We start from the raw sequence: 18,262 nt of genomic DNA on the forward strand, positions 1-18,262 counted from the left end.
GATAAAAAAAAAATTTTAGCTTTATATAGAATGGGAATTAAATTTGCATTTGGATCTACAAGGCAACTGGCCACCAGCAATCTACAACAAATTAAAAAAAATTTTTTTTCTTTATTGATTTTGAGAGAGGATGAGAAAGGGAGAGATAGAAACATCGATGAGGGAGAACATTGATAGGTCATCTCCCCCTGCATTTCCCCATAGGGGATCAGGTCCACAACCTGGGCATGTACCCTGACTGGGAATCGAACTGGTGACCTCTTGGTGCATGGGTCGACGCTCAACCACTGAGCCATACCATACTGGCCAGGCTACAGTAAATCTAATTAATTGTTTTCTAAATCTCACAGGCAATACAAATCTGTGAGAGAGAAGGTGAGGTGAGTATGATCTTTTCAACCAATATCATGATTTTTAAAAAAAAAGTGATCTGTTGCCTGGCCGGTATGGCTCAGTGGTTGACCTTCGACCCATGCACCAAGAGATCTCCGGTTCGATTTCTGGTCAGGGCACGTACCCAGGTTGTGGGTCCAACCCCCAGTGGGGGACATGCAGGAGGCAGCCAATCAATGTTCAATGGTTCATTCTCATTGATGTTTCTATCTTTCTTCTTCTCCCTTCCTCTCTCTCTAAAATCAATTAAAAACTTTTTTTAAAAAAATAAAATAAAAAGTGATATGTTTGCCTTGGCCAGTTGGCTCAGTGGGTTGGAGCATCATCCCTTACAGCAAAAGGTTTCAGGTTTGATTCTTGGTTGAGGCACATACTTAGGTTGTGGGTTTGATCCCATATGGGAGGCAACAGATCAATGTGTATCTCTTATATCTATGATTCTCTCTCTCTTTCCCTTCCTCTCTCTCTAAAATCAATAAATATATCCTTGGATGAGGATTTCAAAAATTTTTAAAAAGTGGTTTGTGCCCAGGTGGTGTGGCTCAGTGGATTAAGCATCAGCCCCTGGACTGAGAGGTCCTGGTTCAATTCCCGGTCAGGGCACATGCCTGGGTTGTGGGCTCAATCCCCAGTAGGGGGTGTACAGGAGGGCAGCAGATCAATGTTTCTCTCTCACATCAATATTTCTACCTCTATCATCCTTCCCCTCTCTCTAAAAAAAATCAACAAAAACGTATTTTTTTTAAAAAGTGGTTAGTGGTACACTGCTGCCAGTAAATTTGGCAGGGGATGGGTTGGGTGGTGGTGGAGGAAGTGTGTGGGGTGTTCTAGAGTTGAAAGAAAAACACATAAAAATAAAAATAAAATAGCTTTTAATATATATATATATATATATATATATATATATATATAAAGAAATGACTAATCACTCCCTTGCTTAAAATTTTTAATGGCTTATAAGTGTTATTAATAAGGCTCTACATGCTCTGGCCAGTTTTGCTCAGTGGTTAGAGCACTGGCCCTTGGACCAGAGTCAAGGATTTAATTCTGGTCAAGGGCACATACCTGGGTTGCAGGTTCAATCCTGGCCCTGGTCAGGGTTGTGCTGGGAGGCAACCGATCAATGTGTCTCTCTGGCATCCATGTCCTCACCTCTCCTCCACCCCTCTCTTCCCTTCAATGGAAAAATATCCTCCAGTGAGGAATAACAAAAAAATAAAATAAGGTTCTACATGACTGGTCCCTACCTACCTTTTCAGCCGCATATTCACTTATTGTCTTTACTCTAACCACACTGGCTGTTTTATTTAGTTTCTTGAACTTACTTTCTTCCCTTTACATATTACTCCCACTGACTGGAATAAAGCTACCATATTCCTCCCATCTATCCTGATAACACTGATAAGTTAAAAATGATTTCTTACTCTCCAATCTTTAGTAAAGGTAGGAGATATATGTATCCATTTTTTGAAATACACATATGATCAATAAAAAAAAATTGATAGCATAACCAAAATTTTTGTATAAATTATGCAAATAAGTTATATGTCATTAAGACATTTTATATATATTTAAAACATATAAACATTACTACTTTTAAAAGTTAAGGTTAGAAATATATATTAATAAGAGATACTTCTTACAAATCTCAGAGATTTGTAAATGCTACTTTGAGAACTATTACTTTACTAAAAAATTTTATATAGTATATCTAAGTCTTTATTATAAACACATCTCCCCATTACACTACATACCCCTTACTTCAACTCAACTTTTAACATCTCTATTTTTGTGTTTGCTTATTACTCTTTTCTTATTCATTTTGAATTATTCCCTCTGGACTACCGCAGTCCCCCACTCTTTTAATTTTTTAAATTATTTTTTCTTTTTATTAATTTTAGAGAGAGAGGGAGAGAGATAGATAGAAACATTGATTGGCTGCCTCCTGCATGCCCCCCACTGGGGATCGGGCCCACAACCTGGACATGTGACCTGACCAGAAATCGAACTGGTGACCTCTGGGTGCATGGATTGATGCTCAACCACTGAGCCACACCGGCTGGGCCCCCACTCTTATATGCTGTTTCACTTTCCACTGTTTTAGTTACTGTGATCTAAAAATATTAAATGAAAAATTCCAGAAATAAACAATTTATAAGTTTAAAATTTTGCACTGTTTTGAGTAGCATGATGAATCTCATGCAGTCCCTTCTCTGTACCACCTGGTATCTGCCCAAAGTATCCACGTCAGTCACTTAGTAGCATACTGTGTTATCAGATCAAGTGTCTTGATATTACAGTGCTTGTGTTTAATTAGCCATTATTACTTTACTTAATAACAGCCCCAAACGACAGGAGTAATGATGCTGGCAATTAGGATGTGTCAAAAAGAAGCCATCAGCCCTGGCCAGTGTTTAGAGGGTCAGCCCGCGGACCAATGAGTCACGGGTTCAATTCCAGTCAAGGGCATATACCTTGGTTGCAGTTCGTCCCCGGCCCTGGTAGGGGTATTGAGGGAGGCAACCAGTTGATGTGGCTCTATCACATCGATGTTTCTCTCTGTCTCTCTCTCTCTTCCTCCCTCCAACTCTGTTTGATGATAAATAAAAAGTATCCTTGGGTGAGGGAAAAAAAAAAGCCGTTAAGTGCCTTCCTTTAAACGAACAGGTGAAAGTTATTAAGTTCTTAATAGGGAAAGAAAAAACATCATATGCTGAGTTTGTAAGAATGAATCGTCTGAGAAATTGTGAAGAAGGAAAAAGAAATTCATGCCAGTATTGCAGTCATATCTCAAATTGCAAAAGTTATGCCATGGTGGCTGATAAGTACTTAGTTAAAATGGAAAAGGTATTAAATTTGTAAGAAGACACGAACAGAAAACATATATGATTCGGTATTATCTGTGATATTAGGCATCTGCTGGGGGTCTTGGACTAGATCCCCCATAGATAAGGTAGGACTACTACACTTCTAGCTGGACACAAGGGATAAAAGGAAAAGACTATTATATTGCTTCAATGTACATTATTACTGATTCTTACATTCCAGAGCCACTTTTTAAAATATAATAAGTCAATATAAATTATATATATATTTTTTTGGTGTGTGCCCTTAGCGAGAACCAAACCACTGAGCCAAACTGGCCAGGGGTAAATTTTAATTTTTATTGGTTTTTTTTTGTGTGTGTGGTACATGCCTTGAGCAAGAACCAAACCCAGGACTCTCTGGCCACAGGCCGACGCTCAACCGCTGAGTCAAACTGGCCAGGGCTAAATTATAATTTTTATTTTAAGTGTATTATATTATATTGTAATATAATATGTGTAATATTATATTGTAACTCTATTCACAAGTAACAGATGAGGAAATATCTTCAAAGGCTGGTAAAACAAACAGCACTCGCCTGTTGAAGAAGTACTTTCAGATGAAGACCTCTTCCGGGTAGGGCTACAGTTCATACTCTCTGATGGTCGCTGGGAAGACTTATCTGAGGTTGTCTGGGAACCTGGAGAGACAGAAAAAGACAGAAATCATAGGAAAATTCAAGTCTAAAATATTAAACCATTCTGTGTTAGCACTGTAATATCTTAGTTGTTGCCACTGCCATTCCCTGTAATATGATTTTTAAGCTGACAATAAAAGGACAATAAGCAGAGGACAAATCATACTAGATAATGGCGACAGAATATCACAGGTTTCATATACATAATTTCTCCTGTTAGAATAATAGAAAACTAGTTTTAGTGAAAGAATGAACAGAATAATTTATTTTATGTATTACTACTATGAAACTTATAGTTGAGATATTTACTGATAAAAACCACTAACAATATTCTAATCAAATCGGTGTGATTATTAATTCAAATTCACAATATAAACTACAAACAAAACTTACAACGCAACCTGATTGTTTCATTTAAAATAGAACCAGAGATGAAAATTAAAGAGTTAGACCTAGATTCTACATATTCTACCTAATCCTCAGAGGTCATTTTCATATTCTATGTTTTTCCTCTGAAGCATATTCTAGAAGTGACTAATTTATCCATGAAATAAAATAAACCATCTGTAAAACTGTACATTTAAGGTTCTTTGGTTATACACATAAAAGTTCATGATGACAAAGAAACTCAATTTCCTTTCAAAAAGTCTCATAGTTTTACCAAACCTCCAAATCAATGCAGCATAATTTAACACATCTCTTATTCAAGAGATAAGTATGTTATTCAGGAAAGATTATTTTCCTGAATAAAACATACTTGGTTCTGATTGGATTATAACCTGAAGAGCTAGCTGTTGAGAATACATAAGGAATGTCCATTTCATGTTTGTCAAAAAACTCCGAAATGTTCACTTTTAACTTGAAAAAAGTTATAAATAAAAAGCCTTACACAAAACTGAAGGCACAAAAGTTACAAGAAATCAAATACTTTAAGATGAGAGTTTTAAGATTTGCTTCTAAATAATGAAGAAGTAAAGGACAAACTCCTTAATGAAGAAGTGAAGGAAAAATTGAAGAAGTGAATACAGCTAATTTTCTAATAGCTCCCTTTCTCTACAAGAAAAAGTAAACCATGAACTTTGTTTTAATTATATAGTATCTTCAATCACTTCACTGTAAATACTCTTTTAGCATTGCTCAGGTGAGATATAAGACTATGCATTGCCATTCAAGGTTAACAAGTTAGATTTCTGGAAAATTGATGTTGTGATAGTATATCCTACTTCTGAAACAGTGATGACTAAGGTAAGATATAATCAAGAAGCAAGACTGTTTATTACTGAATCTTAAAAATAGATATAAAGGGATTTAAAAAACCCCTAGACTGTGGTTCAGATAAGATTTCCATCACATAGCTAAATACAATAAAATACCTAAGAAGTAAAAGCCCAGGCATCATTGAAGACATAACTGTAAGTATTAATACTGGAAAATTCATATACTGGACAGAAATATTTCCTACTCAGACACACAGCCAGACAGAAGACAACAGCAGCCAAGAAGCTTGAGACATCATTAGACTTCTCTTTATCACAATTCTCCTGATGAATGGGCAAATCTTAGAGTTAAGTGTTAAGAAAAGAAGAGTTGGAGAGCACTTTCTATAAAGTCTTTTCTCTCAGTCACAAACTAACATTTATTGAATATAGTTTATACCCTTGGTACTACGCCAGACATTGTAGAGGTGGGGGGATAGATACAAAAACAGCATAATAGTCTGTCTTCAAGGAGCTTATTTAGGGTCATGTATGTCAGTATGTATTACATTTCAGGTGGCATTTGTGCCACCCATTCTTGAGCTCCATCTTCAGTTTCTAGGCTATTTGGTAACTTTTCCCAAATTCCTTGGTCATCTTCAAGAAATTCTTGAAGGCTTCAACTATACCTTTGATCATCAGGATATCCTGAGAATCACCCTGCCTGGCCTCACCCACCTCAGGGTAAAAGAGGGTACAGGCACTTTCTTCAAAGCTCCTTCTTTTGGTGGCATCTGGAGCTGCAGAGGAGGCAGTGGGAGGTGGAATGGGGGTCAGATCCCCGGAGATCGTTATTGGCAGCATTGTACAGCAATTCCTGAGAAACTGAAACAATTGAGAGAGAGATGGCTTAGCTTACTTAGCTTCTGAGCCATTTTTCATTTCCTGAAAGTAATGGAGGCCAGCAGACTATTCTTAGGATTTAATAGGAGATTAGAATACAACTTTATTTAGGAAGGTTCTCATTTTTCATTTTTAAAAGTCTATTTGAATTCCCTGTTAATACAGAGCAGAGCTGTTCTTGACAAAATCCCATATTTGAGGGGAATAAAGTTGTATCCCCGAGACACAGATCTCTAGGGCTTGGTAATCAATCATCAGATCTAGACTCTTATTTAATTTAAAAACATTACTTTAGCAGTAAGAGATGAGGAGACCTGAAAAAAAATATTGCCTAATGATATAATGCAACCAAGTTTAAGACTGGAAAATGATGGTATAAACTTATGTGCTAGAGGTAGCAACCTATAAATGACATTTAAAATCATGTTAAAACTGGCCTAATCATATGAAATCTGCAAACAATAGCTCTAAAACTGCCAGAGTATATATATTGTTTAATAAGTGCCATTATCCAGTTGAGTGGCAGGGGAAAAACAAGATAATACCCAGAGAGAACAAGCATGTGGATTTCAAAAGAGACCAATATACAGAATGAAACTCAGAGTTGAGTGTAGCATAGTTTTAAGTACATGGGCAATAGAGTAAGGCGTGATGAACTTGATTCCTGGCTCTGCTACAAATTATAAAATGTAGGCAAGTAAATACATTTAAATGTTGGATTACTATAGCACTTTAACTCACATTATGCCCAATTAGGATCTAGAACTAATTTAAAATATCAAGCATTTCTCTTAAACATAAAGAAGTACTAATAAAATAAGTATCTCCAATTAAGAAGTACTAGTAAGATTGGTAGCTCCAAGGCTAGTAGATAATGGCAAGGTTGAAAAAAGCTCCTATGAAGTGAATCATCTAATTCATTGACTCTTCACCATAGCTTCTCCAGGGGATTATGCTCTGGATTACATCAGTAAAACCAGATGTGCCCAAATAATGAATCACAACCTGAAGGTGTCTGGCTCCCTATTCAGCTCTGTATCAGGGCAGAAAGTAGTTTTCTGTTTTTCCTATTTGTCTCTTTGGTTCTTCTAAATCATGGTTCATTCCTCAGGGGAGTTACTGCTTTTTGTGCTCTCTATCATGCGACAAATGTTTGTTCATGTCTCATCAGTGGTCATTTTAGATCTGCCTGGGCGGGGGTATGTGAAGACTCTCCACTACTCACAGGACAAGAAGTTTGTCTATATTCTAGTTCAAGAAAATCAGATACTTCCTCAGATAATACACACAAAGAACACATATAATTTTAAATACCAGAGAATTCCCATCATTTCTCATTTCAATAAAGGGTAAAACCAAATAATGAAGTACTTTAGAAGTAAACAGAATATAAGTGGAAATTCTTCGATTCATAGAACTATTAGGTAGAAACACTACTGAGTGTCTCATCACTCAGACAACAGCTTCAGAAACAGGTTTAGAAATTCTACATGCATAAATGAAGAAGATACAGATTAAGCACTAAATAAAATTGGATTTCAACATAAATATAAGTTGACTACTACAGGGAAATTTTTTTTTTCACTAAGAAATATAGAGGCCTTCATGTAAAAAAATAAAATAAAGAAGGCAGACTACTAGTAAAGACGGAAGTTAGAAAAAGAATATCATAAATTGGTATAATAAAACTGGAGTTAAGAATTAAATACAAACTTGGAAACATGAGGGAGCCCTGGAAATCGTTTTGGTACTAGATCTCTGGATTTTATTTGGCATCTATTCAATGAGCTTTTAAAGATTAAGACAGGTTCTATGTCAAATTAGACAAAAAGGGGAAAGATGGTACTTTTATAACAAAACCATAAGATGAAATCATGGATAAGAATGTCAGAAAGTTGAAAAACAAAAAAGAACATAACGAATTTAAAGGGATAAGAATCTGGAAAGCATCACATTATACATAACAATGAGTGGAAACCAATAAGATGTTCTGAAGTTGATCTGTCACAAGACATCTTGACTGATGTTTACACAGGAGGAACTGAAACAAATCTAAGATAAAAAAGAAATACTACATTTAGAGAAGCCTGGGTGTAAAGATAAGAGTCAACCAGGCAAAGATATCAGGATAAATAGAGAAAATTCCCAATGATAGCAGTGTCTGTGAGGATGGGGGGAAGGTATCACAAAGAAAACAATGGAGTACAGATTCAAACTACTTCATTGAAGTCCTTGGTATCTAGACAACAAAATGAGGTATTTCCAAATGTAAATCAGCAAAATAACACAGACAATGCAAACAGCAGCTGTTAGATAAAACATGTATTTCTTTAGTCTAAATCCACTATTAAAACTTTCGTAACTTAATAAAGCATAAATTCTAGTCATGCTGTTGGGAGTTCAAAACTAAAGATCCAAGTTACTAGGGAATGGTTTGAATGAGCAGGTTCTTTGATGTTTCTAATGCTGGAAAGAAATATGTTTCGATAAATCAGGGTAAAACAGAGTAAGTATGCTAGATTTGGAAGGATACTATACAATAATGAGTCCAAAGATGAGAAAAGCTTATTGTAAAATAACATATTTAAAACAAATTTCTAACATTTAAATCACTTCTTACCACCAAAACTAAAATAGTAGCAATATTTTAAGAAAGAAATTTCTCTCTTTTTTTTTTATCATGTAAGTCAAGGCTACTGGCAATGTTTGCTAAACAGTGACTGAATCAAAACTGGTTATAATCGAATTGGATACCATAGTAAAAGAATATGAACATAAAATACCAAAATATTTGAAAACATCTGACACAGTTTTTTGTTTTTTTTTAACCCTCACCCGAGGACATTTTTGCATTTATCTTCAGATAGAGCGGGAGGGAGAGAAGAACGAAGAGAGAGAAAGAGAGAGAGAGAGAGAGAGAGAGAACATCGATATAAGAGAGACACATTGACTGGTTGCCACCCACACGACCCCAACCGGACCCCAACCGGGACCGGGACAAGCTGCAACTGAGGTACATGCCCTTAGCGGGAACCGAACCTGGGACTCTCCAGTCCATGGACCGACACTCTAACTGCTGAGCCAATCCAGCCAGGGGTGATAAAGTATTTTTGTTTCAAGTTCTGAATCCTTTGCCATGTTTCACAGTTCACAGTAGCCCTGGAAGCTTTTGAATGAGGTGACTGCAGAGATAAGAGCTGGTTCCACATTCAAAAAACAAAACAAAAACCAGCTGATTCCACTGTGGGAAATACATTTACTGAAAGCAATACATTTTATCTGACTCACCAATTAAACATACTATAAGAGAGAATGATTCAGAGCCTATGTTGGCTATTTTTAAGCTAAAAAGTCTATGTTTTTCTCCAATTTTTTCTTTCTTTTTGTTTTCTGTTTTTCTCCTAATTAGGCTTTTCTCATAATGCCCAAATCAGTTCAACAAAATAAAATTCCTCTGGAAATTCCCAAAACCACCACAATCAATTTTCTGATTTCATCTCCACATGTTCACACTTCACTTATGGGTATATCTTATACACCATGCTAGATAAATTGTTACAAGTCAGAAAATTCTTACCAATGCTTACATTTTTCAGTTAAAAAGAAAACAAAACTCAGTATACTTTGCCTCAACCATTCTACTCTTACAGTGAATATACTTTTTCTGAACAAAAAATAAATGTACCCCTAATTTATTTTTGGAGGACAAAATAGTTATCAACACCTACAATAATTCCCCACTGTCTACTTTTTCTATAATTTAATCTGTAAATGTAAAAATTCTTCATGATACTATTCACCCCATTTTTGAAATCAGGTTGCAAGTTCTGGCATATGAGTTGAAAATGCTAAAAAGCAGGAATCTGACACTACAGGTCACAAACTTTTTCTCGATAGGCCTATTTCATGTCTACCTAACACAGATACTTAATTAAATAGAATTAGTTATCATGATTGGGTGAAACCAGAAACCTGGGCTCACTTAAAGTGTATAATTTCACTACAATTTCATCTGTAACAAGCTGATTTTAGACTGTTAGTAGGTAACAGTACAGAAGACCATGTAACAAGAAAAACACTACCACCACATACACATCATTTATACAATGATTAGACCTATTATTCTTTTTAAAACTTATGAGATTTAGTTTGCTTAGTCTCAAACTGCTCGAGTGATTCAGTTTGAGTTCCTATCTATAAAAACAAGTTAAGGTTAAATGCCTTGAACCAGACTACATATGTAGGACTATCATCCCTGCCTGTGTCACTGATCTGATTTCATTTACAATTCCTCAAATTTACATCAACTTATTAAACATATCTGTTTTATTCCAACTAACACTTATAAATAAAGTGATCCCCCAATTAGTCTAGAACTCACCTGGCACCATACATGGTTATTACAGTACTGACTATATTGCATGTACTGTACTTTACATCCCCATGATTATTTTGTAACTACCAATTTGTGTTTCTTAATCCCTTCACCTGGCCCCCTAACTGACCGATCAAATGGCAATCAAGTTTGGTCTCTGTATCTATGAGTCTGTTTCTGTTTTTTATTTTTTTAGATTCCACATATAAGTGAAATCATATGGTATTTGTTTCTGATTTATTTCACTTACTTATACCTCCTAAGTCTATCCATGTTGCTGCAAATAGTAAGATTTCATTATTTTTTTATGGCCAATTAATATTCCATTGTATCTACTTATGTACCACATCTTTTTTAATAATTTTTTTTTCTTTATTGATTTTAGAGGAGAGACAGAAACATAGATGAGAGAGAACACTGATTGACTGCCTCCTGCATGCCCCCCACTAGGGGTTTAGCCTACAACCTGTGCATCTGCTAGTGATTCGATCTAGTGTATTCTTCTATTTCTTGTTTTTGGTTTTTATCACTTTGTGTTAGTTCTTACCGAGTTTACCTATTCTTCCCGTAAATTAATTGAGCACTCTTATAACCAGTGTTTTTGAACTCTGTATGTGGTAGATTGCTTGCTTCCATTCTTGGTTATTCTTTTTCTGGAGTTTTGTCCTGTTCTTTCATTTGGGACATATTTATTTGTCTCCTCAATTTGCCTGCTTCCCTGTGTTTGTTTCTATGTATTAGGTAGATCTGCTGTTTCTCAGCATTCACAAGGCGGCCTTATGTAGTAGGTGTCCTGTGGGCCACAGACTTTCAGGTCACTAGAGCTGAGTGCTCCAAGAGTGTCCCCTGTGTGGGTTTTGTGTGCCCTCCTGTTGAAGAAGTTGAGCCTTGATTGCTGCTGGCACTTCACTGGCTGAGACTGAACCTCAGGTTGACTGACTGTGAGGACTGTACATAACTACAACGAATGAGCTGTTTTGGGGGACTGATCCCACAGAGTAGGATTTGATTTAGTGGGGCTCTGGTGCCTTCAGAATCAACCCGCTGGGTGTGTCATTTGTGGAGCTAACTGGATGGTGTTCTGGTGTAGTATGAAGCTGGGCACCCACCAGATATGTTTGTTCTGGGGCCTCTTGGGAGAGGTTTTGGTGCAGGCCCAGGGAAGCCATTGCCTGTGTCTGACCCAAGGCTACCTGGTAGGAGCTACAAAGTGATATGTGATTAGAAATTGCCTGTACTGGGCCTGGAGGCGCCTCGGAGAGGTGGGCTGCCACTAGTGCCAGGGCCACTTAGCAAGAGGTATAGGGCATGCAGAAGTCAGCTGCAGTTGGTTTGGGGTTTGCAAATCTGGGATTTTAAGGAAGTCCACAGTGTGTGCAGACACTGGAAGCCTGTGAGAAATAGCTACTGAAAGAGGTTTTGGATGGGGCAGGACTCAGGGAATCACCAGGGTGGAACAAGCGGTATTAAGCACATAGATGAACTCAGACATGGCACCCACCTGCACCTGCCAGCTCTGCGGGAGAGAGATCAACAAAGGAACAATGGTCCTGCCGGAACATCTGCCCCTCCAGCCCTTGCATCGAAACCAGACAATTCAGTTCCTCCGCATATGCCCTTGAAGTTTTTCAAGGTGCTGGCCCTTCTTTGGAACTTATGATGAGTGTGGACAAGTCTGTGCTTGGGCCATTTAAGAGAAAGACTGGGTGCCCTGGCCGGTATGGCTCAGCGGTTGGAGCATCGACCTGCAGACCAGAGTCCTGGGCTTGGTTCCCGCTAGGGGAACGTACCAAAAATAAATAAATTTTTAAAAAAAGAGAAAGACTGGGTGTACAGCAGCCATCTGTCTCACCCAGATGGAATCCCCACTGATTTTCGCAGACAGATGTTGTGCACACTCCTCTTCCCAGTACTGGTGTTATGGGCTGAGGAGCCTGGTATGGAGCTTGCAATCCTCCCTGTTCAGGAAGGACCTCTGCAACTGAGATATCCATCCAGATTCATTTTGTTTTTTAAATTTATTTTTCCTTTATTAATTTTAGAGAGAAAGGAAGTGAGAGGGAGTGAGAAATAGAAACATCGATGAGAGAGAACATCGATTGCCCACCTCCCAAATGCCCCTCACTGGGGATTTGGCCCACAATCTAGGCATGTGTCCTGACCAAGAATCAAACTGGCAAACTCTTGGTGCATGGGTCAACACTCAACCACTGAGTCACACCAGCTGGACTATCCGTCCTGATTCTTGTTTTTTTCTTCACATTTATCTTCAGATCGATTTGGGGAGAGAGAGAGAAAGATAGAAACATCTGATATGAAAGAGACACATCGATTGGCTGCCACCTGCACGACCCCAACTGGGGCCAGGACTAACAGCAACCGAGGTACATGCTCTTGGCTGGAATCGAACCCGGGACTCTTTGGTCCAAAGGCTGACTCCCTAACCACTGAGCATAACCAGCCAGAGCTCCACCCTGTTTCTTTTCTTTTTTAAAATTCCATTATTTATTCAGACAGAGCGGGAGGGAGAGAAAGGAAGAGAGAGAGAGAGAGAGATAGAGAGAGAGAGAGAGAGAGAGAAACATCGACGTGAAAGGGACACATCGAGTGGCTGCCACCCGCACGACCAACCAGGGCCGGGGACAAACTGCAACCGAGGCACACGCCCTTAGCGGGAACCGAACCCAGGTCTCTCTGGACCGCAGGCCGATGCTCTAACTGCTGAGCCAAACCGGCCAGGGCTCCAGCCTGTTTCTTAACCACCACATGTGGGGTGGGACCAGTCCATTTTGAGTCTCCACCTCTCCTACAAATCTTATTGGGGCTGCTTCTTTATTTCCTTAGCTATACTTCTGTTCATCTAGTCTTCAGGTGGTTTTCTCAAGGGTGGTGGTCCTATAATCTAGTTGCAATTTTTATGTAATCATGGGAGGAGGCAAAGTGTTTACTTCTCCAACTTGACTGAAAGTTCCTAGTAGTCCTCTCTAAAAAAAAACTAAACTGGTTTTGGAATGACTACATTTACAGGGAAGTTGCAAAGATAATACAGAGCAAGAATTCTCTTCCTTTGGATCCAACTTCTCATAATTTTAACATCTTACATTAATTATGAGACATTTGTCAAAATTATAAAATTAACATTGATAATATAATTTTTTGACTTATTTCCTTTTCCTGTACCAGGGTCCAATTTAGGATATCACATTGTATTTAACTGTCACGTCTCCTTGATCTCTGATCTCTGTGACAGTTTCTTAATCTTTCCTTGTGTGTTTTTTTCCCAACATATCCTTGGTACTTTTGAGAAGTACTGGTCAGGTTATTTTGTACAATAACCTTTTTATTTAAAAATGTTTTCTTATGACTACACTGGTGTTACGGGGTTTTGGAAAGAATACCAGAGGCTTGAAGTTCTCCCTTTTAATATAAAAGGGTACATGTTACCACGATGATTTAGTGTTGGTGAAGTTAAGCTGCACTTGGTTAAAATACTGTCTTGCTTGGCCTCTTCACTATAAAGTTACTATTTTTTCCCTTTCCGTACTCTGTTCTTTGGAACTAGGTCACTAAATCTATGCCATAATCAAGAAGGGAATTAAGCTCTGGCCAGTTTGGCTCAGCGGTTAGAGCGTCGGCTTGCAGTCCAGAGAGACCAGGGTTCGGTTCCTGCTAGGGAAACGTTGCAGTTTGTTCCCGGCCCTGGTTGGTCATGCGGGTGGCAGCCACTTGATGTGTCCCTTTCACATCGATGTTTCTCTCTTGCTCTCTGTTCCTCTCTCTCCCTCCCACTCTACCTGAACAAGAAATGAAAAAATGTTCTCGGATGAGGATAATTTAAAAAAAAAAAGAAGGGAATTAAGTACCATCTCCTTGAAGGAAATAGTTTGTATATATTATAAGGAAGATTTATCTCATTCCTCCATTTATTTATTTAAGCAATCATTTATTTATATTGGCATGGACTCATGAAATCTTTATCTAATCCTTTAGGTTATAATCCAATATGGTTATTATTTACTTTGTTGCTTAAATTGTTTCAGCTTTCACTCTTGAGAGCTGTTTTAGGATAAAAATGCCACGAAGCTAATTGACAATTTTGTAATACACAGTATAGTAAGTAGTTTTTTTTGACATTTTAACAGGATACCAATTAATACATAATGAATATATCTTCAAGTCATGTATAGAAAAAATATCAACTGAAGAACAAGAAGGTCAATTAAAAATAACATGATGTTCAGTTATGCTCTTTTTAAGAGAAACTAGGTGGCAAGGAAGTAAACACAGATTGAGAAAATGCATTTCCTTGACATTACAAGGGAAGAGTTTGCCAGAACTGCTACAAAATTTAAAGCTGTAAGAATTTTAATTGTCTGCATTTCCTTATTTCCCTTTCATTCCTTAACCCCCAGAAATCTAACATTCAACACTGTGGAAATGGCTCTTAGATCACAAAAGGTAATCTGCCAAAGCAAATTGTCTACTTTTAGTACTTATCTGATGTCTGTAGCACCTGGTACTCTTGATTAAAAGTTCCCTTAGAAAAGTCAGTGTGTTCACCCTAAATATCACTGCTCCTCATGGCTTCAACAATCACATCTAAAACTTGTATGTTCAGGTTTGATTTCTCTTTTAAGCAACAGATCTTTTATCTCACTAACATAAAACCCACCTTTTTAAAATCTCCAACCTTCTCCTTTTGCATACCTCCTTTCACTTAATCACATCACCAACCAAGTGATCGAGAGAGAGAAAGAGAGAAAGAGAGAAAGAGAGAGAGAGAGAGAGAGAGAGATAAGTATCTTGAAGACATTCTAAAATCTTTGCTCCTTTTTGTAAATCTAATTCTGAATATGTCTTCTTTATCACTAAGTTAAAACTCCTGTATTTGGGTGAGGTGGGACAATTTCCAAACTGGTCCACCTGATTCATCTATCATACTGTAATCAATATAAGTTCAGCAAATCATTTTTCTGCTTTAAAAGCCTTAACTATCCACTGCCTATAGGGTAAATTCCAAACTCCTTGGTATCTTATATGAACAAGATGCTTTATGATCTCCTTTTGCTTATCTTTTTTTTTTTAATCCTCACCCGAGGACATTTTACCATTTTTTTGTTCAGGTAGAGTGGGAGAGAGAGGAACAGTGAGAGAGAGAGAAACATCGACGTGAAAGGAACACATCGAGTGGCTGCCACCCACACAACCGACCAGGGCCGGGGACAAACTGCAGCCGAGGTACGCGCCCTTAGCAGGAACCGAACCCGGGTCTCTCAGGACCGCAGGCCGACGCTCTAACCGCTGAGGCAAACCAGCCAGGGCTCCTTTTGCTTATCTTTTCAGTCTCATCTCTTGGGTCTCAGATCAGACTATTTACAGTTATCTAAACGCAGTACCAGACCCAGAGAAGCTTATTTGTAAGATATATTTTTCACCCTCTATTCTTTGCACACTGAACTCAAAACATTTTCCTAGCTTTAAGGCCCCTTCTTCTGTTCTCCCAAAAACATGTTGTAAACATGTCAACTTTAGCAGCTATCAATAATTATCTGTATACATGTCTATGTTTTCTGATGAACTATAAATTCCTTGAGAGCAGAAATTATATCTTATTCATGTTTGTATTCCTTGAACCTGGCAAACAACAGAAACAGAATAATTGCTTAAGGGCCAGCTACTATCATAATAGTTAAGATTAAAAAAATCAGCCCTGGCCCTAGCCAGGTTGCTCAGTGATTAGAGTGTCAGCCTACGGACCGAGGGGTTGTGGACTGGATTCTGGTCAAAGACACATACATACATGGATTGCAGGTCAGATCCCTAGCCTCAGTCAGGGTCATACAGGAAGCAACCAATCAATGTGTCTCTCGCACATCAATGTTTTTCTCTCTCTTTATTCCTCCCTCCCTTCCTTACAGTCTCTCTAAAAATCAATGGAAAAATATCCTCGGGTGAGGAGTAATAAACAAACAAACAAAAATTCACCCCTGGCAGGTGTGGCTCAGTTGGTTGGACGAAAGCCGGGGCACTGAAAAATTGCCAGTTCGATTCCTGATCAGGGCACATGCCTGGGTTGCGGGCTCCACTCCTGGTAGGGAGTGTGCAGGAGGCAGCTGATTGATCTCATATCAGTGTTTCTCTCTCTCCCTCTCCCTTCTTCTCTCTCTAAACACCAAATTTAAAAAATCTAAACAAACAAAAAGATTAAAAAATCAAATCCATAAAGCTTTGCCTAAACAAAACTGACTTTCAAAGTGATCTGATTCTAAAAGATACTTCATGATTTACTTAGGATTTTTTCCGTATTTCCTTAACTAAAAATCTTTTTCTCAACTGGTTTTAAGCAGATAGGTAAACCAATTTTCATATGCACTAGAAAAAATTCCTATTAAAAAACTGTCCCACTTCTACCTACTTATCAACAATAATTGTTAAGAAGGGAAGAGATTCCAAGATAAAGGCCAATTAACAGAAACATTTAAACTTGTGCTATAATAATACAGGGGTGAGCAAAAGTAGGCTTACAGTTCATATGGAAAATAATTAATAAATAATAATACAAGAATAAACTCTGTGTTTCATGTACTCACAAATGTAAACCTATTTTTGTCCACACCTGTGTATCTGTTCCTTGTCTTTGGTTCCTGGCATAGAGTTTCAAAAGTCCTTGGAATTCCCTGAATATAGGAGTATCCTTGTTAGGCCAAAGAGATAAATTAAGGTGGACCCTGAGAGAGTCTCAGGATGGGGGTTGGCCACTAGACAGACTAACCACATGATTAGAAGGTTAAAACGTTGTGCCAGCCCAATCTATAATGGATGGAGGGGAGCTAAAGATTGAGTTCAAGTATACGGACAATGATTTACTCAATCATGCCTATATAATGAAGCTCCAATCAAAACTCTGGACACAAGAGGCCTAATGGAGCTTCTTGGCTGATACATACAATGATGTGCTGAGAGGGCAATACACCCAGAGAAGGAGAGCATGGAAGCAGCTCTGTGTCCCCCTTTCTGCCCAGACAATGTGCCAATTCATCGATTCAATTCCTGATCTGTATCTTTTAAAATAAAACTGTTATCATTAAGTGGTTTCAGTAAGTTCTGTGAGTAGTTCTACCAAATTATCAAACCTGAAAGATTGTGGGAAGTCCCAAATTTGTACCAGGCTGGGCAAAAGTGTGGATGAAGTCAGGACAATGAAATTTTCAGCTGGCATCTAAGTGGGGGCAGTCAACAAAGGACTTTGCTCTTAACTTGTGGGGTTTTTCCTAACTGCAGGTAGTTAGTACCAGAAATGAAATGAATTGAAGGACAACCACTTGGTGACAGAAAACAGGTGTCAGAATAGTGATTTCAGAGAGATCTCAATGTTTCTGTATGTTATTTTAAAAATTTTAAAAATGTTTTTATTGATTTTAGAGAAAGGAAGGGCAATGGAAAGAGAAACATCGATCGGCTGCCTCCTGCACACCCCCTTACTGGGGATTGAGCCTGCAACCTGGGCATGTGCCCCCACCAGGAATCAAACCCGAAAGAGTTTGGTTCATGGGACTACACTCAAACAACTGAACCAAATCAGCCAGTATATATTATTATTTTTTTGGTATGTGCCCCTAGTGGGAACCGAACCCGGGACTCTCTGGTTCGCAGGCCAACGCTCCAACCGCTGAGTCAAACTGGCCAGGGCTATTATTTTTTTAAAGGAGAGAAAAAAAGGGTAAGCTTTTGTTCTTAAAGTAGACCTTTTTGCATTGGAAAAATTTCTCTGCTATCTCATTCCCTGAGGACCCTGAAATCCAGGCTCACATTTATCCTCACCCCAACTCCTTTATTTGGCCTCTTGGGTGCCTTTAATGTCCATGTAGGTAATACAGTCAACAACCTAACCTG

At 38.2% G+C, this 18,262-nt stretch overlaps 1 protein-coding gene across 4 annotated transcripts in view; it reads right to left on the reverse strand.

Annotated features, from left to right (window-relative positions):
• ASH1L (ASH1 like histone lysine methyltransferase) overlaps positions 1–18,262 on the reverse strand; it is a 233,625-nt gene that overhangs the window by 137,661 nt on the left and 77,702 nt on the right. For 2 of the 4 annotated variants that reach the window (XM_036272120.1, XM_036272121.1), the window contains exons 4-6: positions 15,042–15,085; positions 5,781–5,976; positions 3,797–3,898 (exon numbers count right to left, since the gene is read on the reverse strand). In XM_036272120.1, the coding sequence (XP_036128013.1) occupies positions 3,797–3,898; positions 5,781–5,976; positions 15,042–15,085 (342 nt within the window). The remainder of the gene's footprint in view (positions 1–3,796; positions 3,899–5,780; positions 5,977–15,041; positions 15,086–18,262) is intronic. The other 2 variants (XM_036272123.1, XM_036272122.1) reach the window with 1 other exon arrangement.

This window comes from Molossus molossus, unplaced genomic scaffold (genome assembly GCF_014108415.1).
Source record: "Molossus molossus isolate mMolMol1 unplaced genomic scaffold, mMolMol1.p scaffold_m16_p_20, whole genome shotgun sequence".
Classification (NCBI taxonomy): domain Eukaryota; kingdom Metazoa; phylum Chordata; class Mammalia; order Chiroptera; family Molossidae; genus Molossus; species Molossus molossus.